A 24,775-nucleotide genomic window follows, 5' to 3' on the forward strand; every position below is an offset into this window, starting at 1 on the left:
CTGTGCAAAGAATACAAGTAATATTAGACTAACTAATGTGTGGGATTTCTTGATAACGTATACTAAACTTGAACAGTCCAGTTTTCCACTTCCGCGACTACACTATATGACAATTAAGGTCGGTGGGTATTTAACAGTGTTGTCGACCAAGAGATTTGTTTTTAATATCTTATTGCAAACCTGGCATGTTGAGATACCATAAAAATAGCATTATTACATGAGCTAAATATTCCAAAAGCACCGAATAATGTATTGAAGTGAACAAAATTAACACTGCCCAACGTTTTCAAATGAACAAGCTAGGTTAGCTAACACAAAACACTTAAGACAGTGCACGCATATTATTTTAAATACTACTGTAAGACTGTTGCAACAGTAATTTTAAGACACATCCGCATAATATAACACATCTTTATCGCGTTTTACTGATAGCTGCTCTGCCGTGTCCTAAAAGTACCACGTTTGCCAGCTAACGTTGATGACCTTAGCTAACATCGTCTATAATGTCAAAATATTTACCTTTGATGTTCGCGTTTCTGACGGCTCGTTGTTCCGCTTATTTTAAAAAGCTACATCAATCGCATACTTGCGTAAAAGACAAATTTGATAAAACGAGGGGCTTCCTACTTTAAGGAATACCCAAGAAGACAACAGCGACCCTACAAACTGTCCCGCTGAAACCGTTTATACCTCGTTCAAACCTCTCCAGCCAATCATGAAGCGCTGTGACCCCGGGAGGCGTTCGATTTGAGGATTGGAATATTTGGATGGGCGGAGCTCACCCCGGTCAGAATAGCTGGGGATGAGGCGGAGTGCCGAAATTCGTGACACGAGAACTCAAATCGTGCGAACCCGAGCAGACGTTCAAGGCGGAGTTACTGCGCTGCCCAGATTTAAATGGACCAATCGGAGATCTGTCGTCCTCCGCCCCTCCAGCACTCAAACATGCAGGAATGACAGTGAAATATAACCAAAGTGGACCAGTTAGAGAAATGTATTTTATTCTTTGTTTCGTTCTTTTTTCTTTTTATTATTTAAAATCACGCTTGGAAACTGTGGGTTTAGAGTTCGGCTGGCTCTTATTGGTAAACATCTGGATGGAAAGTGTGGATGTGCTCAGTATCAGAAAAACCTAAGAATCTAGATGGTGTTGGATTATATAATAGTTTACCACAAGGGATTTGACGATTAAAGGGTAGAGGGTAGCAAGCACACACAACACAAGCACAGACTCTAGTGTGCCTAAATCAAGAAGACGACACAATTGTATTTCAAGTAAAACAGTGATGACCTTCCTCTGGCTTCACCCCCCCCCCCGCAGACTAAAATAGTTTTCTCCTGTCAGGAAGCAAAGCTACAGGATGCTTGAAGTCATGAATCTCACAAAGGTCATGGTAGTCTGTAAGTCAAAGTAAACAGAAATGCATTGTGTATCTTGTGCCCTCATCCTTCCAATCATAAATAAAAGTCTATAATGTATTTTAATTATTGTAAGTTGTTTAGTGTTTTGCTTTTTTGCATGGCATATCTAACTATAACTCTAATCATCTAACAGTCACCATTAAAAAGTGTGGATGTGCTTAGTGTCAGGCAAATTAACATAGTTCACTAAAACTTACTCCCTAAATTAGTCTTTTCTTAATGTAGTCAAAGGAGATGGTGCAAGTATTCATTATCACCAAGTAGAGAGACACTAGGGAGTGTCACAATATTTTACACAGTGATAATGTATCAATACAAAGACACCAAATATCTATCTCTTCAAATAAATTAAAATACTCTTCGAACACTGCAGAAAGGAGGGCTCTTTTCACGCACCACATCTCCTGAGGAACCTTGGAAGAGCAAATTTACATTAAATCAGTTAAACAAAACAACATCCTACACTTTATACACTTAGTTTGACAAGTCTATCTCCTGATTCAAGACATTGGCTTAGTCACATGAGTGAAAATTAAACACCAACCTCCTTAAACCTATAAAAGAAATTGATGGCTGGTGATTTGTTTAATTTGATCACATTATGCATTCCTGCAAACAACTGCAGTCTGAGTTGGACTGACTGCAATCACTGTCAGACAGATTGCTGAAGGTGTGCAAATAATTGCTGTCTAATTTATAAATGCAGACAGATGGCGAACATGTTGCCATCAGTCTCCAGATGTCTGAGTCTTGATTAACAAACAAACTTGAGGGGACCCGACTCAACTGGCTGCCAGCGGCTTGTATTCTGATAATACTCCCGTTGGTAAATCACAGTAAATGTTACTGCAATGCTCTGCATATGACAAAATGTTTAAAATTGCTATAGTATCATATCGTGAGTTAAATCAAGTGATAATATTGTTACAATGCGGTGCCTGGTGAGTCCCATCTTGATCAAGGACAATTAGCATACATAAAATATAAAAAAAACTTACAAAGATTAAACTCAAATGTCAAAGCTGCTCTGAACTAAAGTGAAAGGAAGAGATTCAAAACTAAAACAAAAACATTAAATAAAAATACGTAATTTTAATAACTCTGATAATCATATTTCCTTTGACATTACAAACTTCAATAACTCAGTAATTTAGACTCAAAGTTTCTCTGTATTTTTTAAATTAACTTTAAAAGTCCACAAATATTACACAAATCCATCAGTGTATTATTTGTTGCCCTGCTCAGATCCGTAGCTGCTGGGGGACTTAAATTAACACTGCCCTTCTTTATTCCATACATTTAGTAAATCAAGCAAAATATAATAAAAACAAATAATATGCTTTCAACTGTCAGCATGTGAAATGTTTTGGAGGATCGGTGCTCAGGTTTCAGAAAAGCCAGCAGGAAGCAGACGAAATCAGTTTGCAAACGTATCCGGGCTCTCGAGGGAAAGTTACCGGCTGCCCTGAAAATATAGACGTATACAAGTTTGGATCAGGTTCAGGTATGCACACTGGTTTGCAATCTTTTTCTCTTTTTCTGGCAGGCTATGCTTTTGAGTTTATGCCCCACACATTATTTTTACGTCACTTCCAGCCTAGATAAGGTAAGCTGGAGAAGATCACAGTCTTGAAGTTTTTTTCTCTGATTATGAGATTCAAATGTTTTTCACTTCTATCAATATTGTGTCCCCATATAAACAGTTAAATGATCATTTCTTTTTGCTATACTGTGAGACGTGTTTGTTTCTCATTAACACAGAAACTATCAAATTATTTTCATGAATAAAACTTGCTCTGAAGAGCTGCATGTTCAAACTGCATGTTTGAACTTGTGCTTTACCTGGTGTGAGGGGGATTTTAGTTCCTGATGCCTTCAGGACAACTTGTAAATTACAGGGCTTAGTGTTGCCTGGACTGCCTTCCTGTTCCCTCAGTATGATACAGACTTCTTCCTTCCTCAGCAGCCAGTCCATCTGGCTGCCCAGGTAGTTCACACCACGGACACAAAGCTCGCAGACGTCGTTGGGAAGCAGTGGCGAGAATGCCAAGCAGTCCTTCTGAACTCTAGGATATAAAACAACTATTTGAAGCTTTGTATCACTGTGAACACACTGTGGACTGAACACACCGAAGTGTTTATTTCCTGGATTAAGAACTAACCTAAAACCGGTGTAGCCAAACAGCACAGCTTGCAGAAATCCTCCCATACCTGTGAGAAAGTTGACTGCACCAGAGCCATCGGATGATTCACTCCATACCTGCGAGGAAAGGTAATCAATCTTCAATCCCAGTAAATGTCAGGTGTGTGTTTATGTGGATGTGTGAGCCAAAGGGTACCTGGAACGGGCCCTGGATGTTGTTGAAGCACTTTTCAAGTAAAAGCTGAGCTTTCTCAGCCTCCCCGAGCTCCAGCCAGCCGATTGCAAACATCCCCTGAAAATGGAAAGTAAAAAGTTTTGATTCAAATATGAACACAAAAGTCAGTCACTGCACCACACTGAGAAGTAAGACTTCGTATTAAGTACATTAAGTACTGATTTGGATCCCCTTTTGTCTTAATAACTACTTTAACCTCATAAGACCCAAACTCTTTCATGGCATGTATTTTTAATTTCTTTCTACTATTGGGACAAAATATGATGTGGTTGCCAGGTCCTAGGAGGTTAATTCTTGTTGACACAAATTCAACAAACCTCAAATTTAGTTCATTCAGCAGTTTCATGTGACCATAGAGGATGCTGTGTCTTTCATACCCATGTCATGGCTGGACCGTGAGGGTCTGTCACTGGCTCATATGCTTCAAGGTCATTCCTTCTAACCTCTGGGGACATCGGCAATCCAAGAGGATATCCCAGCAACACTGTGTCCGCCTGCTTCACGGGATGCCCTGTTTGTCACCCAGAGGACATTCTGGCATCAAGTTAAGAATATTTAAGGTTCTTTCTTAACAGAAACAAATATTAACCTTTAATGTAGCCGTCGTACTCAGGGTGGTACTGATGCTCTTCGTCAAAAGGTATCTTAATGTATTCGGCCACTGCTTGCCATTCTTTCGGCGCAGGGTGCTGAAGGAGTTCAGCCAGTTCAACAGCAAACTGAAGACTGACAAATAAGATATTTTCATTATTACTGGTATTGATAAGACATAAGTTATAAGGTGTTATAGTTATAAGTTTAATCTTGAATACAAATACCCAAGCTTGGCCACTGTGTTTGTGTACACAGAGTCATTGACATTGTAGTAATATTCATCGGGTGGCATGACACCTGAATGGAAACAACATGAAGTTAACGTTCAATATAAAATAAACCAAAGTGTGAGTCAGATCCTTTCATTAAAGCGGGCAACTGATGCACTGAATTTATTTAGCGTGACAAGGTTGAGTACCATCTAGGTGATATTTCTGGTCCTCGGGCTTCCAGGTTACCCTTGAAACCCAGTAATCAGCCACACCATAGATGACCTCGCTGCCCAGTCCCTCTCTGAACATGGACAGATCCTAAAGCAAAGACTAGATTAACGACGCCAGGTAGAAGGGACAGTGAGTGGGGATGTGAACGAGCATACCTCGGTGAGGTAGAGATAGTGCTGGAAAGCCAATGTGACATCTCCGTTGATGTGAATCTCTTGTTGTCCATAAATGTCCTCTGGACACACCTCTCTCCCTGACACAGCACTCTCCCACGGGAACTTTAGACCCTGTAAAACAGCATATTTCTTTAGAAGACTCAGACTCTGTTTGATTGTTATTATTAAAAAGTAAAGCCGGACCTACAGAGAGTCAAATATATGCCTCCACAATAGCATACAGCAGATGCTAACTGTGTACCAATGGTGCAGATGTACAGAAAATATTACAACCACTAGGGTCTGAGGTGTTCATGCGGCTGTATTCTCATGCCAAGTTCATCTTTATTCTAGGATTTTCATTATTATATCCCAGTTGTTACTCTTACTCTCAGAATATGTCACACAGTTAAACAAAACAAAAAAAAAACTGCAAGAAAAAAAGGATTATAAGAGAACATGGATTTTCTGCTAAAAATGGGCACTGTGAATGCACCAGGACATGCAACAGCTATTACGATCATAATCTCTTTCCAAGTAAGTGATGGAAGGATACCAAGTTTCAACAAAGTCGTCTTGTTTATCTTTTACAGTATATCTGATTTTACAGTTGAATCTGTCGTTTCTGCCTCACTGTTGTACCCACCGCTTTTTTTCTTTTTTTTTTACAATCTAACACTGAGTTATTTGCCTGAAATTCCTCAGAAACTCTTAATAGTATCAAGATTTGCTCTGGTTCTGAGTAGTTTTGATATTACAGATTATATGTTCAAGTGAAAGTATTCAGAAAGTTAATATGTCACATCCCATATTAAAAAAAGCACAACATTTGAAAATATGTCTTAATGGACTTTATTGTAAATGTCTGCACAGGAATATTAATTCCTGTGTCAGGAATGTGTTTTAAGACCTGTTCTGATAACAAAATCCGCCTGGGAGCCTCTAAAACTGAACAACGAACATGTTGGATGTTATTGTTTAGTCCATAACCAAAGATTTAGAGGGTTTGGTTGGGTGGAAACTGTGTAAATCTACCAAATGGAATCACCACTGTTGGTGGAAACTAATATTAACACGAATAACTTGACTGTTTAACCAACATTAAACAATAGTTGAACAATAATTGGTTACAGCTAAACCCGGCCAAAACAGAAACTTTGATTATTGCACCAGACAGTGCAATACCTGATATTAAACGGCGACTGGGTGACTTAGGTTCCTCACAGAAACATAACCTTAGAAACCTGGGTGTTATTTTTGATGAAGCTTTTTCTTTGGAGGGACATTTAAATCAGTAAGAACCTGCTTTTTTCACTTGAGGAAGATTTCAAAACTTAGATCTATTGTGTCGATAAGTGAACTTGAGATGATAATCCATGCTTTTGTCTCTACAAGACTCGACTACTGTAACATCCTGTTTACGTGTCTAAACAAGAAAGGGCTAGCTCGTCTACAGGTTGTTCAAAACTCTGCAGCGAGGCTACTGACCCCCTCAAACAAGGGAGCTCACATGACCCCTGTGTTACAGTCGCTGCACTGGCTACCAATCAGATTTAGGTTCCATTTTATAATTCTAGTTTGAACTTTTAGAGCATTACAGGGACAGGCCCCTCCCTATGTTGCTGATTTGATTCGTACACATACCTCTTCTCGTAACCTGAGGTTATCAAACCAAAACCTTTTAGTGGTCCCCCACACTCGTTTTAAAACTCGAGGGGACCGATCTTTCCAAGCTGTTGCACCCAGACTGTGGTATACACTTCCCCAATTTCTACGGTGTTTGGACTCGGTGGAGACCTTCAAAAAGCAGCTAAAGACATTTTTATTTCAAAAAGCTTTTAACTAGACCAGGGTTTTTATGATGTATTTATGACTGTACTGTGTTTTTACCTTGTAAAGCACTTTGTGACACATGTCGATGAAAGGTGCTATATAAATAAACTTTACTTACTTAACTTTATTATTTTTTTTATTATTGTAACTTTATTATTTACTTTACTATGTTCTGATGTGCCACCACATCATGAGTGCGTTTGTGTGTTGATCTGTGTAGCCAGTACTGTTTTCAGAGTTGAACAGAAAAAAAAAACAGTAGAAAAAAAAAAACAACACTCCTCCGATCGTCTTATACCTTGTAGCCTTGCTTTTGTGCGTTGTCTTTAGCACCATCTATGGTCCCCACCCTGTACTCCAGCACAGCTCGGGCTAGTTTCGGATAAAAAAGGGCTATCCCGGGATACATCCAGATGTCCTGCCACAGGAAGGAAGAGTCATTGTGTGACACAACATATAACAGAATCAACAACACATGGCCATTGGCTGAATCTAGCCTCACTTGGTCCCAGAAAACATGGCCCCAGTAGTCCTGGCCTTCTCCACCATTAGAGAGCCCTCCTGGACTGACTCCACTAAAAGAGCTGGAGGTGTCATGTATGGACGGGAAAGCGCTGAGGAGGTAGAACATGCAGCCAATCAGGGCCTTGCAGAGGCTCTCAGACCCTGTCACCTCCACTTTGCTCTGCAGCCACAGCTCTTGCCAGGCCTTCTCGTGAGATGGACGCAGACTCCCAGTTGCCATCAGATTCAGGCCCTCATCAAAACTGGCCTCAGCCGAGTCTAAACTGCTGGCCGCGACCAGGATGAAACCCCAGCGAGCCTCGCTGTGCTCGGGAGGGAGCATCAGAGTCACGGGCACGGGGGTCCAGATGAGGTGCACAGTAGGACAAGAACCTCCAGGGTACTCAGCTGTGGTTGTCTGTCCCTGGATGTGGCTGACAGAGGGATGGATTTAGACTGTGAAACAGTTTTTCCTTTTACTAAAAACTCAAAAAAATGTTGTTAGCCTCACCTGCCTCCTCTGTAATCAGGACCGGCCTCAAACCTGATGTCTTTGCTTTGAGGTGTGAATGAGCTGACCAGCTTAACCGTGACGGGCTCCTGTGAGGTCACCTGACGCTCCAGCAGGATCTCCATCACCATCAGGTTGGGGTAGTGTCGGTGAGAGTACAAAGACTGTGTGGCAGTGGCGCTAGCGGAGCTCAGAGTGTGAATAAAAATGCCTGCACAAGAACAGGAGAGAGAAGTATGAGACCAGATCAGCAACAACACCATGGAGAAAACACCTGCACAGGAGAGTCTACCTTTGTGGGTGTCCAGGCTGTAGGTGTGTTGGACAGGTTCCTCTAGCTCCACCTTAACAGCTAGAGGGCAGGGGACATCTGCTCTGTGGCAGCGCCCACCCTCCCCATTATAAACGCCCCCCATGTGCATGATATTATTGTACACCCTCCAGCCCAGGTGGCCATTCGCAAGCGGAGGGAGGAAGCGGAGGTCACTAGGGAGGGTGTCGGTGGTGAAGATGTAAGGGTCCGAGTCACAGGACATGATGAGGAGATTGCCTTCACTTTAAAGGCTCAAATCAAACCAAGAAGTCAGGAAGTTTTCACCTAAATGATAAAAATGTTTGATTTGGAGTGAAAAGCCATTAAGATTAACAATGCAAACAAACATAAGACAGATCTCAAATACTTTTTTCCTCTGTGGACCTGGACCGTCTATTTTTCACAGGTTCACGTTAGTAAGATCATTTGCAGAGTGTAGACTTTGACACTTATGTGTCACAAGCCATGCCTAAATATAACCATAAAATGTGTCATGCAGACAGTGGTTGAAATTTAGCAACGCAAAAAGAAAAATACACAAATAAAGATAAAATGTCCCCTTATCAAGTAAAATCATGGTTTCAAACACATTAAAGTTAAAGCTCTGTCGCTGCTGCCAGCAGCATGCACAAACACATACAGTAAGTCCTTAAACTCATTACTTAAGTGGGAATGTTTTATGCTCACGTGAGAAGGAAGAAGCATCAGTTTCTGTAACAAAGAAGAATGCAGGAAAACCAAAGTCCAGGCGAGACCCGGACGAGATCCCAAACCGCTTGTTCTTTAGGGCTCAACTCATAACCCAAAACAAAACAAAAACAAACAAACAAACAAAACAAACCCAAAACTTTATGTGCTTTAATTTGTTCCAGATTTCATATCTAGTGCACTCGAACGTTGTGGGTGAAGTAGCTCAAACTCATTTTGTAGTGATGGGTTGTTCGCGAACGAAATGGCTCTTAGAGCTGGGTCTTTGACGTGAACGACGCGAGCCGCTCCTTATCGCGAGTCGTCACGTGGTTTTTTTTTCTTTCTTTCTCTCAGCCTCTCTCTCACACTTTTTTTCCGCTTCACTCAGCACGCGAGCCTTGTGCTTTACGCTGGGCAGAGGGGGGAGGGGCGGTAGTTACACTCAGTAGCACAGGAACAGAGCCAGAGGGAGGGAGAGAGAAAGAGAGCCAGGGACAACAACGTCACATTATAAAGGTATAGTAATCATCCACAACTATTTTCAGTTGCAGATGATAAAGGATTCAGAAAGTTTATTCATGCAGGCCCATATGACAGAGAATATGCATGTTCTTTTTGTTTTCATATTTTAATTTATATTTAATTGTGTTGTGGTTTGCAGTGTTTTGTGTTGTTTCACTTTAAATTTGTAAAAGGAAAAATCTGAAAATTTAAATAGTTAAAAGTTGAAATGTGAATAGTTGATTTTTGTATTATATGATTTATTTATTACATTTTATGTGGAGTGAATAAATAAAAGTATATTTACGGTGGCCCCTACAGACAAAGCACATACAAACTTCAAATCACGTACGAACTCTGAAGCATGTACAAACCCTGAAGCACGTACAAACTCCAAAACACGTAAAAACACCGAAACACTTATAAAACACGTACAAACTCCGAAGCACGTAAAAACTCAAAACACATACAAAAGACAACAGAAGTGCTCCAGGATGTTAGGGCGCAGTGTTGAGCTTTTGTTACCTAGTGGCTACAGAAAGCCAGCAAGTACCAATGACCGGATTTGGTGTGTGGTAGTAACAGGTAAATGAACATTTTTTTTAAATTATTTGAATATATATGAGTGCCTGTGTATAAATACACAAACAATACACACATGCTTTCAATTGTGTAATTTAAGTGATCTAGTAGCTCTGCTTTGGAAGTTCAGTTCATGCTAGAAATGTGTTTTATATCTATATATATATATATATATATATATATATATATATATATATATATATATATAAACATATATAAATAAAACCACTTTTTTTACGCTAGTAATTCCTTTTGTGCATGATTTTATATTATTGTTAATAATAAATTAATTAAAGCAACAAAACAACCTGAAGAGCCGGTTCGGAGCCGAAAGAGCCGGCTCTTTTTAGAGATTCGAACCGAAAGAGCCGGCTCTCTAAAAAGAGCCGGAAATCCCATCACTAATTTGTAGGAGGAGACCTGTGTCGTGCAGCACAGAAAATCTGGATTTAGTTCAGGTCTCATGTAAAACATGGGCTGGATTCACTGTGGAGTTTAAAGTCAGTTAATTAAATCCAGATGCTCTGTTTAAAAACAGCACGCCCTTTCCGTGTTATTGGCGATGTCAGGTGCACTTTTCATGTTGTGCATAAAAGCAAGACATTAATGTAAACTTTATTTAAATGCTGATAGTTGAATGAGACCGGTTATGTCACAGGCTCAAATGGCTGCTATCTTATCCGTACATATATCCAATTAAAACAGCAGCACACTCTTCAGGCCACACAGTAACACTTGTTTATTGTCGGTCTGTTCCCCAGAGGCATCACGTCACTTTCTCCAAATTAAAGCTCCTCATTTTCCCATCAGCTCCACAGTCACACTAAAAGTTTTCTCTTTGCTTTAGCAGTCAGACTTAGATGCATTGTCCTCGTTCGGATTTTCTAAACACGAAAATTTCAGTTATATTTATGTTATAATTAACTAATTAATAAAAGCTCCAGAGATAAATATCACCATCGTATTTTCCATTATTGTATCTTTAAGCTTTCCAGTGCTGCACCTGTCCTCCTGTGGGCTGTGGGAAAAATACATAAGGTAGATAAAACGTAGGGCTCTATGAATGCGTGCTTAAAGTAGCTTGTTGTCGGAAGTCCTTTGTTTGGTCAGTAAGACTAGAAAAGCGCCAGTCCTCTGTCAGTACCAGCCACATACACTCTATTTGAGGGGTTCAAGGTAAGGCTAATTACGAGGTATCCTGTGGAGTTTTTGATCGCTGGCTCTAGGACAACACTTTTATGAGTGTCCCTGTTTCGTTTGTATCGTGTGAGGACACCAGGACATCAGAGCAAGTGGGCAGCTTGAGTCACATCCTGCTGTTGCTTTGCTTTTATTCACTAACGCATAAAAAAAACTTTAGTTTCAGTTTGTGGAATAAATGTAAATATAACATTAGTTTCTTGGGGTCTAACATCATCCTAATAAAACGCCCTACTCAAGCACAAACACGCATTGAACACTTTTTTTCTAAGTAAGTATATTTCAAAAGGTGCTATTGACATGAAATTCTTACCAGATGTCGGTAGCAACCCATCCAATCTACATACAAAAAGAAATAAAGCCATAGATGTCCAGGAAACAAATTATGTGCTAGTCATTTAATGGCAAGCCTATTTGTTGAAATGTCACTGCATCAGTTTTTATCATAAAGCTCAACTTAGATAAATCATAGAAAGAACTTTACAGTGTATTGATCTGGGCTGGGTGACCTCTTGCAGATATCCCCAGTAGTGTCAGCCCAGTGTCCAGACCTGTGAATTTGCCCCTCCCTGCTGCCGTGACTGATTCAGATAAAGAGGTAAACCATGTGTTTTGATTTGGCAAGTCACACAACTTCAGATTTTTGACATCAGCAGTCATTTAACAAGCAGAGGAGATGATGCTGGAGCTGTCGGCTCTGATGTTCTTTGGTGAATGCTGATTGATCTGCATGGTGCTGCACAGGTCCCACTGAAGGAGTGTTTCTAATCTATAAGTCTCTGAATCTGCTCTTCCCATTCCTCCTGGCAGTTGCGGGATTGATGCCCTCAGTTCTGTCCAGGTATCCTCATGTAACGGCCCATCTCAAGATTTCTGCTCCGCACTCTTGAGACTGTGCTGGTGCGTCATTCAGGTTCCACAGGAACAGCTTTAACTTCTTATCTGCATCAGGTTCATGAGCCATAAGTTATTCTCTGCGCCACAAGTGTTTAACCTCTGCAGATTTATTCTCTGTGTGCACCTTGGAAAAGGTGAAGATGTGCCAGAGGTCTGCTCTGTTTCAACAAGCTCAACTTTCTTGGGACTGAGTCAGGGTGTCGCCACATCTACTGATTCGGTTTGGAGACAGTGTGTGTTTTGCGAGCCCCAAATTTATGCCAATGTGCTTAATTGATGACTCAATGGATTCATTGATTTACAGGAGAAAATCTTTAGTTAGAAACATATTCTCTGTATACAGGTCAGTCTGTTAGGGTCAGGTCAGTCACGCTTGCACACTAGTGAAGTGAATCCAAAGTAAGATTTGGAATACCGAAGCCACCATAGGGCTGTTGCCAATTCGGTTTGGGTCTTAAAGTGTATGCTGCCAAAATATCCAGTTAACCAGTTACTGAGAGAAAATGGCCAAACAATCAACCTGAAAATTTTGGTCTGTTGCCTGTTTTATTTGATGTTGATCTTGGCTTTACTTCCCCGATTACAAAAGCATTGTCTCAGATTTATTTTTATTGCTGAGTCCAGAAAACAAGCTATAGAAATAAAAATCAAATCAATTCTTGACCGTCAGCTGACATGCAGCATTGCATTACTCGCACCTCTCGGTGGCGCCAGGGAGCTGCCCGTGCAGAATCTGGCATCATGCCGGGGGTCAGAGCCACAAACCCTGGGAAAAGCAGTGCTTTGTCCATATAAGGCTGCAATCCATCCGCTTCCCTCTTCCTCCCCAGCTCCCTTCCTCTCTCTTTCTCAGACCTGAGGGATATTTAGAGAGAGCGCCTCAGCCAGCCTGCCCTTCCTTATTAGGAGCTCAGCTTGTTGTCAGAGATTCTAGCCTGCAGGACAGTGGTCCATCTTTCTACTCTCAGATGAGACAAACAGATGGATGGCTCGTGTTAACTACACTTTACTGCAAGTGGGAAAGAAACACTGGGACTCGCACAGCTTCACCCATATGTCTGAGCACTCCAGCATATGTAATGACACCAGCTTCTATCATGTCAAGTAGCTCTTGATGTATTGTCCACCTGGGAGCAGAAGCAGATTAATGCAGCAGCACAAACATACTTTAAATACATCTGTGTTGGACTGTTTCCTCTTTTAGGCCTCTTGGTGTGTTCCAGCTGTTCAGTTTCTCTCTTTTCCCCCCTAGTGACAGAGGACATCTGGCTACCAGCAGACAGACTAACAGACACCGTGCACATGGATGATACAGTATAGTGTGGGAAAACAGAGCTAAACGCAAACAAACAGGTGACCGCAAAACATAAAAGTGAGCCACTCAATGACTAGAGTTACAAAAGAGGCAGGAATCCATCTGGGAACTGAGTGTTGTGTACACTGATAAGACAGAGTCTGCTTGAACCGAGGTGGATAATAACCAAGCATTTGCTACAAACACACTTTTATTAGGGTGCAGACATCCATTTAATATATTAGAAAACCAACATGTGAAGCAAGGCTACATGGAATTTTACTTCAAAGGGGTATTGTTCAAGGCTAACATTTATACACAGACTGTACATAACCATGCTCCTGTGTCAGAGGAATTGACGCCGAAAAATTATGAAAATATTTAATCCGATGATAACCAAAAACCACTCATAGCAAAACAGTATGTGCAATGACCTCTGATATTCACCCATTGGTACTTTCTAACTCTACTTGCTTAAAGGCAAGCAGTCGTGAGGTGGTAAACTGAAACGTTTTCTGTCTGGAGGACGGGCAAAGCCTCGCAGATCTTTATCGCTTTGCACAGAATAAAGTGCTGCGGTCGACCGACCGGTCAGTTTTTGTGTGTGTGCGCTTCTCTTTTTTTGTTTTTAAGAGCATGGAGTGTATCTGTGGTCACAAAAATATAAAAATGATGTGGGGAAGTGCATAGGTGGAGAGGTAGGTGGCTTCAAACACTTGCACATGGAAAGACAACAACCCAACAGACCTTCATGGATGACTCCCGTTGTCAGGATGATGCTGAATGTTTAAAAAAAAAGAAAAGAAAAAAAAGAAAGAAAAAAAAGGATGGACTGAAATCTTTCCTGCCTGACAACACATTACATTTGGACTGTGAGTAGGATGAGGGGATTAGGGGGGATGAAAAAAAATAAATTGTGAATGTGTGTTGTGAGATGTGTTCGCAAAAATAAATACTAAGTGGGAACTTTAAGGCCCAGACTGTCTTGTGTACGGATAGGAGTGCACAGGAGTGCGTTGGCACTCACCATGACGCACAGTTTTGCGTGTTGCACCAGACACAGAGTGTTCTGGCTGTTGTCGGGTCTCATGATGATACTGTGCAAGCCTCTGGCCGCAGCCACGGGGTCTTTGCTGTGACTATCCGGCGTTAAGGCACACAAAAGACACTCCAGCTGTTCGCATAGAAGCAACACAATCCAAGTCATGCTGTAGTGCTCATGTACGAAGGACTTTCTGCTGCTTCTCTCCCCTTCTCTCTCTCTCTCTCGCTCTCTTTGGCACTGGGAGGAATGTACGGCAGGGAGGGATGGATGGATAGGTGGGTGGAGGGAGGCGGGGGGATCCCTGCTCTTCATGTCACTCTCTCTCTGCCTGCATCTATTTGGAGAGTTTGCTGATGACACGGATAAGTGCTCCATTTTCATCTTTAAGACGCTGGTTGTCTGCCTTCAGGTCAACCAAAACCTGGTGGTAAAGATTAAACTCACTTTAAAACAAATTCTTTACACAATATAAGTGCAGCTTTTATTTTACATTTGTCGTGGTCACATTACTGGATCAATGAGTTGTTGGATGTTAAGAGATTAATGCAGTCAACAGGTTTGTGACTCTGAAGCAAAACCCATAAAGCTTCTTTCCCAGGAGTCGCAGCGGCAGATAGATCTGCACAGATTTGACGTCGGATGCCCTTCCTTCCTTCCTGGCACAACCTTCCCAGGGTTTTCCATCTCCTCCCAGTCTTGAACAGCAGATTCGCATTAGGCGAATGTGTTAATCTGCACTGTAGAGCCAAAAACTATGTACAATATAAATTTGTCCAATCTCCCCTACAAGGTCATCTCCATCTCACCGTCCTGCTATTTTTACATCTCTCTCTCGCTCCCTCTCTGGAAGTCAAGCTGACCTCACTTTCACGTCGAGGGATCAGAACTGGGTCTCTGGCTCTGAAGTCCACAGTGTCTAAGCCCAAAGGCAATGCCTGAGGTCAGGAGCACAAACAGAAGAAAGCTAGTGGTTTATTTTTTGACATTCATGGGCTGAGCAGTGAATTTGTCCCCCATGGTCGGGTTGTCAGCATAAAGTTCCGCTGTAACATCCTGAGGTGTTGGAGAGAGGACCTCTGGCCTCGTGTGCTGCCTCACAGTGCATTGAAGGCTTATTTATTTTGGCCTCTGCTCAACAACCAGCCCAACTTGCCAGATTTTTGCTTTCTGCAGCTTCATCCTCTTCCCATAAAATGAATTTAAAGTTGTAGGATTGCCATTTTGTCAAGGCTTTCCATCACAGATGAAAACGTGGTTGAAATGAGATATCCAAGAAGTGATTTTGAAAAAAAAAAAAAAAAAAGCAAACAACAACAAAAACAAAGGCCCTGGGAGCTGTTTGGACGTACACAACACAGTGACCTTGAAGAGGAGAGGAGCCTAAATTTATTCGAGTATAGCTTTTGCAGTTTTTTCCAGCAGGCACTGTGACCCACTGTAGCAAAATCAACACATGAAACTAAAACACATCGTTAATAACTTTGCCATTAACTTGTAAATCAGCAAGCTCAATATAAAGAACCAGTAAACAGCACTTCCTAAAGTAAAGTAACAGCTATCAGTGTAGTTATGTGTGCTTTGTTTGTCTGATTAACTACAGGGAACAAAAAGGCTGATATAGATAACAGTGCCATTTAGTATTTCTACTTTTACATTAACAGTACAGAGAATTGACATCCTGTTGATAGGCTGGTTATTAATAAGTCAGCAACTCCTTTTAAACCAAAGGGTTGATTATAAATTGCTGCCTTAGCCTCCAAGCCATCAGATGTGTGATATTTATATATCAGGTGTGGATAAACTAAGCATTTACATGTTACATGTTGCTCCTTCTACAGTTCACTGAGGCTTTGAATATCAGAAGTGGAACTAATAAACCAACTTGATAGCAGAGAACTAAAAAAAAGACAAGAATAGATTCAAACCTGGATCTAAAGAGCTCATTGAATTTGAGTGTGATACTGTAATAAGATGTAACTGTTGCAAAAGTCACTTGTGCCCCTTCTTCCTTTCTAAATATTCCACAGTAACCTGTAAGTGGAATTACTAGAAAGTGGAAGTTTTAGCCACAAAGTTGCCGAGTCATAAACCCGTCTGCAGACTAAATGACTGCAGAGCTCCAAACCTCTGCTGGCATTAACATCAGCACAAAAAACTGTGCTTTCATGGCCCAGCAGCTATGTAGGTAACGTGTAGGTAACTTTTTTATATATTGCACATAACTAAACACTGGATATACAGGGAAGCAGCGAGCCTGCCTCAGTCAGGTTACAAAACTAAATATCATCTTGTTAATTTGACGTTTTAGAGTGGGTGACACGATGCGCTTTGTGTAGTTTTTACCTTACTGAACCATTTAGCTTTTATCATTTTTAGTTATTGATCTATAAATAGAACTATTCTGTTAAAAGCCATGCTTAATCATTTGTTTGCTGTTACACAGAAGTTTATTATCTTTCGAGAAGGCAACAAAATAACTCATTCTGTTCAGAGTCACAATGGAGACCGCAGAGACATAAGATGCCTCAAGTTGCTAAGCAACTAAATGAAGAAATTGGCTTCAACCCTCGTCACACCACCTGGACACGGTGCAAAACAGCTCTCTACCTTGTGCTCTCACCACACTGCTGGACAGCACAAGCGAAAGCCAAGCTAATCGAGCAGAAGCATGCAAAAGTGTCCGTGGGCATGATAAGATTCGTTCTTCTCACCTTTAGCTCCTCCTCCAGCTCCGCCATTCGCCGCTCCAACATCCTTCGATCCTGGCGCCGGGGAAAATACGACGTGGGAGGGTGGGGAGCAGGTAGAGAGAGAAAAAGAGAGAGTGACGTAGAAGGAGCACAAAAGTTGAGCGAAAACAAGTGAGGAAGTGGTTTGAGTGAGTAGAGAATAGAAAGCGTTAACAGACAGCAAGAGTGGCTGTAGTGTGGCAGATGAAGCAAAAACACAACAAGTAACATCATCAGCAGGGGATGCATTACCTTCCTCTCCCGCTCCAGCAGGGCTGAACAGTCGGTCAGACGCTCCTGTCTCTGTTGAATACAATAAACCACGTTTACATAACCCGCAATGGTATTTTTACATGATCACATGCAGACCTGTATGCAAAAAGACATCAAAAAGGTACACCCTGGAACCATGGACACAATAAGCCTGCATGTGAAACCGGGAGCTCACAGCTAGTGGTAGCAATCCAGAATTGTATTTGAATTCTGCCTCCTTACACGTCCTCAGGATCCGGCCCCGTACACAGCATTTAACTCTCACAGTGCAGGCTTACAAGTGATTTACTAGGGTTTTCAAAAGTAGAATAAGAGGCAGGGCCTTCAGCGTTCAGGCACTGCACCTGTGGAACCAGCTCCCAGTTTAAGTTCAGGAGACAGATTACTTTTTTTCAGAAAATTTAAAGTTGCGACAGGATTAGGTGAACATGAACAGAACTCTCTCGTAGGTTCAGGCTGCTGGACTACACATCACTACTTCCATTAACATTTGTCTTCTCTCTCCTGTAGTTTGTGCTGTGCACTGTTTTTCCCCCTCTATGCTCTCCTTTCATCGACCAGTCATGGTAGACTGATTCTGTTGGACTTCTCTTGCTGTTAAAAGGAAGTTCTTCCATCCCACTGTTGCCAAGTCCCTAATCACAAGGGCTCATCAATGGGGGCTCTCTGTCTAATATTTTAAGGACTTTAAATTTACAAAACAAAAACCATAGTTGTCAATTGGTGCTATATAGATCAATTTTAATTAGGGGGGAAAAAAAGTAAAAAATAACTAAATAAATAAAAATTAAAAAATCCAAATACTAAAAACCTTTTTAATCTAGTAGCGGTCTCACTTTTCCCTCATCTGGGTAGAGCATTTGAAGGGTTGCTTACGGATCACTGACTGTACAATACAATCCCATTGGAGAATACAAAAAAAATGCAGAAGGTATGAAACCAGGATTCAAATGCAGTCGAATGCTTAAAACAAAGGGAACATTATATGGGTTTCTATATTTAGCAATAGTATTTGAAATGAGGTTGAAAAAAAATCATAAGCAGTAACAAAGAACCTGCCCTACTAGTTCCACCACTATGAGTTTCTTGCTTTGACTTTGCGTGGTGAAAGACGACAAGAACAGTTTCTGTTTGACTTTTTGTGCGTATCTGTCATCACCTGCGTGGCCTTTTCCAGATCCAACCTGGTCTGAGTGACACTCCTCTGAGTATCCTGGAGCTGTGACTGGAGCTGGCTGTTTTCTCTGGAAACCTCCTCAAACAACTGACAAACACCACACACACACACACACACACACACACACACACACACACAAGCAATGAAGAGTTAGGACAAATAAGGTAAATGTATCGCACAATCTCAACAGCGATACATTTGCTGTCGGTTCACCTTCTTAAAGTCCTTTGTCTCAGATCCTCCTCCCCGTGTACGGTCGCTATAGGATGAGTCTGACCTGGTTATATGAAAACAAAAAGGTCATCCACACTGTGAATGGAGAAAATTCAGATCAATCAAAAGTGGGATTCATACCTGGAAGTCAAACGTTGGTCTGTCTGTAAACAAGAGGGGGGGAAAGCAAATACCTTACAGCTCTTTTCTTAAGTTACAGTCTAATGAGATCACAAACAAGAGTTCACGCAGACCTGTGAATTGAGCCCACTGGTGGAACACTCTTCCTCTCCACTGGGATCATTGTCTTCACCCTGCAGACGACACAGACAGAACAATAGGTTCTTACAGGCATTGGCCCACAACAATCTACTAACTTTGTGTTGCACTCTGTCTCCATTTTTTGCAAAACACTGGGAAATGCCTAAAGGCTGCCGTGTGGTCGGACACACTACTGGAGTACAGAACCAACACTTATGCAAGCTCCCGAACCAAAAAACAGAGACAGACGGGAGTTAAAGGTGGTTAAGATGAGATGCATGAGCAGAAATATTACAGTACTGTGCAGAAGTCTTAAGCCACCCCCTATTTCTTTATATGTTGGTAGGAAAATGGTAAATAAATGGCATCAATTTACTGTCCAATTTCTGCTATTTTTTTTATTTTATTTTTTTTAAAAAGAACACACTTCACACAGTACTGACATATGCCAAGGTTTGAACCAGTAGCTCTTTGGAAATCAACAAACAATAACATTCTGCAGTCTGCAGTTTTTATTAGACTTGAATGTGAATAATTCACAAAGCCAGGAGTAACGTTAGCATGTATGTAACTTGTTTAGCCAAATGCAATAACTTACTAATGCAAAGCTAACATTAGATTCTTACCAGAAAAATAAACAGAGCGCCAAAAAAAATCTTTTCACTTGAAAACTAAAAGGTTTTTGGCCAGCTAAAGGCACTTTAAGAGTTTTAGCTCTCTAGTGAATATTAGAGTGCCTGACTGTTTTTCCCTTCAGTGTGACGCGTTGTGCTCCTTCTTCATAAAACCCTAAAGTCGAGTTTTCCCCTTATTCCACCTCACCGTACACATCTTCGTTTTCTATTTTCTCTCGCCAAATTTGTCTCTTCTTATGAGCATATCTATCCTGCATTTCATTTTTCAGATTAATAAGCAGAATTTACCTCCCCGGTCCTCTGTGCCTTCCTCCTGGCTCGAATTTGCCTCCTCTCATTGCGCTCCCTGGCCCATCGCTCTGTCTCGCTCTCCCCTGTGTTGGCCTCCACATCTGGAACAAAGCCAGACAGCAGCCTTTTAAGACCAAACTAATGTTTGCGAGCAAAAACCACACGCTGATGAGCGAAGGAAATGTGAAAACAAAAACCCAAACAAGCAAACAAGGGAGGCAGCCTACCTCTTCTGTCAGAGGTCTGAGGTCTAGGTGTGCCAGCAGGTTGTGTGAGGCCCAGCAGGTCTGACTTCTGCAGGCTGGCAATACGAGACCTCCAGCTCAATTCCTGTAAACACAGCATCCCCTGCTTTGTGACGTCACATGGTATTACATAAGGACAGCAGTCAACAGGCCTCTAAAGTGCCGGCTCTCACCCCTTCCTCGCCCTTCTTCTGCTTTGCTTCCTTCTCCTCTTCCTTTTCTCTCCCTTTGTTGTCCGTCTTCATGGTCTGTATGGTCTTCTCTGCCTCCTGCAGATCTGTTAGCGTTACCCCCTTGAGGTGAAAGAAAACACAGTCAAGCGCCAAACTGACACAGCCTCTATCAGTAGGGCGAACATCTGAGCAAGTATCCCCACCTGAGTGGAGCGGCGGGATTGCCGTGCATGTCGGGAGCGAGCTTTCCTCTGCGCCTCTGCCTCCTCATCCCGCACTGGTGTCAGGTAGGACCTACATTAGCCGAAACGCGAGTTTAGGAACAAAGTGGCGCCCTTCGACATCCTCAAAGACACGCTTATCACTCACTTGCGCCTCTGCTTGGCTTCCTGTTCGCCTGCGGTCGTGCTCTGAGAGTTGGAGGTGGTAATTGCTGGTTGATCCTTCTTTTCCGTCTGTTCCTGAGGAAGTCTTTTCGTAGAAAGAAAGATGAAAGGTGACTCATATTGGTCCAGAGGAAAAAAAAAAAAATCGTACATGCAGTGTAAAATGAAAAATACCTCTGAGCCAAGACACTATTAAGGCGGCCGAGTCCAGCAGAGCTCGTTCCTGTGCTAGCTGAGGTCACGGTAGGGTCATCCAGTCTCTTTCCATAAGATGAGCTGGAAACAAGACAGAACCCATTGGAAACTCAAAGGCACCTTTCACAGCCGCGCACAAATTAGCGTTTGCCGTTAGGGGACAGCAATAAGCTGTGACAATTGCACACAAACAGCAGAGTTAGACGGGCAGTGAGCAGCATGACTGACCTGTGAAGCAAAGACGGGGTGGAGCTAGTGAGATCATTTCCTGACTGACTATTGAAGCGTCGGGTGTAAGAGGAGCTACGGCTTAGCCAACTGAGAGAGACACACACACACACACACAGGGTGACAAGGGGACATATGCAGGGATTCGGATTCTGGCTTCACAAACGCAGACGCGTATGAGAGTTGAGGCCCACCTGTTGGAGTTGTCAGCAGTGTTATCTGGAATACTGAAGAGCCTCCGTGTTGGATTGGGCGGCACTCGAGCAAGCCTTGGCTCCTGAGCACGAGGGGGAAGAGATCAGTTTGTCATTTATTTATGTGACTCAGTGAATGGAGGCAGTAAAGAAGCCTTTATTTGGCCTGTCAAGCTAGATTTATAGAAGTACGACTGTGGTTTCATGAGTGTATAAACCTATGAATCACGCGAGCGCCTGCGTACCTTGGTGTCAGCCTCAGAGCTGAGGCGGGGGCTGGAGGCAGAGCGGCTCATGCCGAGGCCGGACTCTGGAGGTCTGCTGGTGTCCTGGCTGGGGTCGGATAGCCCAGCTGAGCCCAGAGTCACAGAGCTGTCCGCCTTCCTCAGAGATGTTCTCCATGACCCCGGGGCTTCAGTGACTGGAGGCTTGCTTAATTCCTGCTACACACACACAGTCAACATTTTTATTATCCTGCCTTGCTGTCACACAGCCGTACATGCATCTCATGTTCTCCAAGTCTTTTTCCCGTTTACCCTTTTCACTTGGCTCGCAGTGGTGCTTGTTGACATGGAGGTAGGAAGCAGATTGGTGGTGTTGCGCTTGTTGTTCAAGTTGTTTATGATTTCTCGCTTTTTCGCTTTCTCTGCAAGAGTGCAAAGGTTATTAAAAACGCTCTTTTGCCTTCTTTGTATGAGCGCAAAGGTCATTAGGATTAATCAATAACAATAACTCTGAACTATAAAAACAGCCAGCAGGTACTTCAAAGCAGAAACAACCACAGCTTCTCTCACCTGACTCTGCATCGCTCTCAGACTCGCTCTCCTCCTCTGAGCTGGAGCTGCTCGAGGCTTTCGCCTGGCCCTGAGACTGGTTCTGTCCCGCCTGGCCTTCCTCCTCCTCGTCCTCAGCCGGACTGCTCTGCAGGGCAGGAGGAGGAGGGTGCTTCTCCCGCTCGTGGAGGCAGATCTTCTCCTTGCTGCTCATACGAGAGATAGAAGTCCTGCAGGGGCGGGGCCAAGGTGGGGATGGGGGGGGGGGGGGGGGGTGGAACAACAGGTGGCATGCAGGGAGCTGATCAGTGAGGGTAATCATTCCATGTGCAGCCAATTAGAGCGAGCATGCATCAATCAAGACCTCAGCAGGTGAAACAGTGGGTCATTTTCTGTGCCGCCGTTTCTGCTTCGTTTGTAATTGTGGCCAATTGCTTTGCACCAATTCGAGCCGTTTCCTTAAAGTGAAACGTTGAATTCATTCACACAGATTAAGGAGCACCCACAGAAGTGGAAAAAACAAAAAACAAATGCTGTCTCTCAATGCCACACTACATATTAATGGTAAATAATATGATTTACGTGCACATTTGGCCCTATTAACAAAGGCATCAACAGCAAAGCACCCATCCTCTGAAAAGAATTATACTTGTTTTTACTCGAGAAGGAGAAACAGTGAAAAATGGCATTCAAAGATAAAAGAAGACATCTTTTCATGGAGAAACAAAGTATGCGTTTAGATCTTCTATATCTTATATGTCAACAACACTTAGAGGGCAATCATTTTATACTACCTGAAAACTTAAAACATCCTTGCTTAGTTCTACATGACTTTTCAATTCAACATTACAGAGAAATATTTATGCTTTAGTCAGTTTCTGTTTGTTTTACCCGGCTTGGCCAACTTCTACCGGTTTTTGCAAAGTTTTGAAAAAGTCCTTTATTTCTACTGTCTACTGCATATTGTTAGCTCACAAAGAAACATGCTGGGATAACAACAGGACACCTTGGGACACTCTCCGAAGACACATTGTTAACCTTTAGAGTTTCCTGGTTAAATTAATGTTTAAAAAAAAAAGGTGTGGAGTAAGAATAACTTTTAAGTCTTTATAAAAAATTTATATATTTTTTCTTTTTTTGTGCAGCTTTTAATCAACTGCTTGCAAACGCTTGCACTGCTGCATGAGAAGTCACAAATTTGAAAACCTTTTTCTGACATTACATCATATCCTGTGCATCTACTGCTCTTCTATTCAACTCCACCCTTTTGGCCTGGGAGGCCCTTCGTACTAAGAGCAAAGAGGATCCTACAAATTTAAGACTGTTTAGTCTTTAATATCTAACGTGAAGGAATATGACAGCATTATTTGAATGTCTTTAAGTCACTTACATGTTTTCAGTCACTGGCATTTTTTCATCTGTAATTTTGTTTGTTTTTGGTCTTGGAATCTTTCATGTACAGAAAAAAAAGAATCCATCTATCTAACCATCTCAACCATCTTTAAATGTATGAAATACATCTTTAACACTGTTTTCTTAATCCCGTTTACATGAGCACATCGGATGTTCTGTGAGCGAGCACACCAACCTTCACTGTAGTTTTTACGCTGCATATACTGCGATGTTGGAATTTACTCGTATCACCCACCATTTTATTTTACTGTTAATATTTTTTTTTCCTTCTAGTGTTTGATGGCAAATATAGTCTCGCTAGGGGGACTTAATTATTTGTTGTAAGCAGTGTTGGGTAAGTTACTTTTAAAAAGTAATTAATTACTAATTACTAATTACTTAGTCAATATTGTATTTAAAATACTATCTAATTACTGTGTCAGAAAAGTAACTTAATTACTAAATAAGTAATTTAACTAAATACTTCTTAAAATCCCTAGAAACCTTGAGTGGACAAACAATAGAAATTAAACTCTTTAAATAATAAATACATTTTTTTTAAAGACGGAGACTCTACAGTACGCAGCAGTAGCATCTCTTCCACAATGTAGCCTGCAATCATTTTTTAAGATCACCTTCAGACACTTTCTGTGCTGCTGAAGTAAAATCAAGTTTTGCCTGCTTAGCAGGAGTTGCCGCGGTGTTATCCATGGATGATGAACAAGGATCACTCAGAAGTGTTCGTCTATGCTTTCGTGTCAGGCGCTTCAGTAGATTACTCATGCTATTAACAGCAGCCGATAGTTTTTTCTCCCCAGGACATAGCTTACATATTACTGTAATATTCTTGTCTGCTTGTTTCAGAAAGGTGAAGAGAATCGGAAGGGAAGGGAATATGTCGATTTCATAAAACAGCCACTCGCTTCAGCGGAGTCCGACATCTTCTGCTTTAGAATACGACTATGCAGCAAACTGGCGCGAAATGACGTGCACCTGCACTGCAACGATGTTAAAACGGCAGAGTTTACTTCTACGTTTAGAAGGCAAATTGTTGAAATTAAATAATGATATTCAGCCAGTTTAATTATTTTACAATGTAACGCAAGTACATTGTAAGTAACTGTAATTAAAATACCTAAAAATGAACAGTAATTAGTTACTCTACTTTTTCAGTCGAAAAGTAATTTAATCACAGTAACGCGTTACTTAGTAACGCATTACACCCAACACTGGTTGTAAGCTGCCATT

The 24,775-nt window shown here is 41.8% G+C and overlaps 3 protein-coding genes and 1 long non-coding RNA gene across 10 annotated transcripts in view; 1 reads left to right on the forward strand and 3 right to left on the reverse strand.

The window, feature by feature from the left end:
- Positions 1-635, reverse strand: part of incenp (inner centromere protein) — a 14,572-nt gene extending 13,937 nt beyond the window's left edge. Inside the window, exon 1 of the mRNA XM_085166350.1 lies at positions 520-635. The gene's annotated coding sequence lies outside the window, so the exon portion shown is untranslated. The remainder of the gene's footprint in view (positions 1-519) is intronic.
- The window catches only part of pgghg (protein-glucosylgalactosylhydroxylysine glucosidase), an 11,531-nt gene extending 2,461 nt beyond the window's left edge, over positions 1-9,070 (reverse strand). The window contains exons 1-14 of one of the 2 annotated variants that reach the window (XM_085166357.1): positions 8,841-9,070; positions 8,133-8,438; positions 7,841-8,051; positions 7,328-7,763; positions 7,124-7,243; positions 4,993-5,124; positions 4,813-4,924; positions 4,619-4,691; positions 4,390-4,526; positions 4,178-4,311; positions 3,762-3,857; positions 3,585-3,682; positions 3,265-3,488; positions 520-2,887 (exon numbers count right to left, since the gene is read on the reverse strand). In XM_085166357.1, coding sequence (XP_085022483.1) covers positions 2,811-2,887; positions 3,265-3,488; positions 3,585-3,682; positions 3,762-3,857; positions 4,178-4,311; positions 4,390-4,526; positions 4,619-4,691; positions 4,813-4,924; positions 4,993-5,124; positions 7,124-7,243; positions 7,328-7,763; positions 7,841-8,051; positions 8,133-8,376 — 2,094 coding nt within the window. In that variant the 5' untranslated portion in view covers positions 8,377-8,438; positions 8,841-9,070 and the 3' untranslated portion in view covers positions 520-2,810. Of the gene's footprint in view, positions 1-519; positions 2,888-3,264; positions 3,489-3,584; positions 3,683-3,761; positions 3,858-4,177; positions 4,312-4,389; positions 4,527-4,618; positions 4,692-4,812; positions 4,925-4,992; positions 5,125-7,123; positions 7,244-7,327; positions 7,764-7,840; positions 8,052-8,132; positions 8,439-8,840 lie in introns of those variants that run through there. The other variant, XM_085166358.1, reaches the window with a different exon arrangement.
- Positions 8,969-16,276, forward strand: LOC146515409 (uncharacterized). Its single transcript, XR_014875092.1, has 2 exons — positions 8,969-9,082; positions 10,339-16,276. It is a non-coding gene; the product is annotated as an uncharacterized LOC146515409 (long non-coding RNA).
- The window catches only part of LOC146515410 (protein phosphatase 1 regulatory subunit 12A), a 20,150-nt gene continuing 8,885 nt past the window's right edge, over positions 13,511-24,775 (reverse strand). The window contains exons 8-25 of one of the 6 annotated variants that reach the window (XM_085166344.1): positions 22,157-22,365; positions 21,899-22,008; positions 21,608-21,802; positions 21,363-21,445; positions 21,169-21,258; positions 20,920-21,021; positions 20,729-20,830; positions 20,563-20,653; positions 20,360-20,479; positions 20,169-20,271; positions 19,939-20,042; positions 19,009-19,068; positions 18,896-18,918; positions 18,755-18,818; positions 18,524-18,628; positions 17,344-17,394; positions 17,074-17,124; positions 13,511-14,783 (exon numbers count right to left, since the gene is read on the reverse strand). In XM_085166344.1, coding sequence (XP_085022470.1) covers positions 14,697-14,783; positions 17,074-17,124; positions 17,344-17,394; positions 18,524-18,628; positions 18,755-18,818; positions 18,896-18,918; positions 19,009-19,068; positions 19,939-20,042; positions 20,169-20,271; positions 20,360-20,479; positions 20,563-20,653; positions 20,729-20,830; positions 20,920-21,021; positions 21,169-21,258; positions 21,363-21,445; positions 21,608-21,802; positions 21,899-22,008; positions 22,157-22,365 — 1,750 coding nt within the window. In that variant the 3' untranslated portion in view covers positions 13,511-14,696. Of the gene's footprint in view, positions 14,784-14,858; positions 15,298-15,630; positions 17,125-17,343; positions 17,395-18,523; positions 18,629-18,754; positions 18,819-18,895; positions 18,919-19,008; positions 19,069-19,938; positions 20,043-20,168; positions 20,290-20,359; positions 20,480-20,562; positions 20,654-20,728; positions 20,831-20,919; positions 21,022-21,168; positions 21,259-21,362; positions 21,446-21,607; positions 21,806-21,898; positions 22,009-22,156; positions 22,366-24,775 lie in introns of those variants that run through there. The other 5 variants (XM_085166342.1, XM_085166341.1, XM_085166339.1 and 2 more) reach the window with 5 other exon arrangements.

This window comes from Neolamprologus multifasciatus, chromosome 7 (genome assembly GCF_963576455.1).
Source record: "Neolamprologus multifasciatus chromosome 7, fNeoMul1.2, whole genome shotgun sequence".
Lineage (NCBI taxonomy): Eukaryota > Metazoa > Chordata > Actinopteri > Cichliformes > Cichlidae > Neolamprologus > Neolamprologus multifasciatus.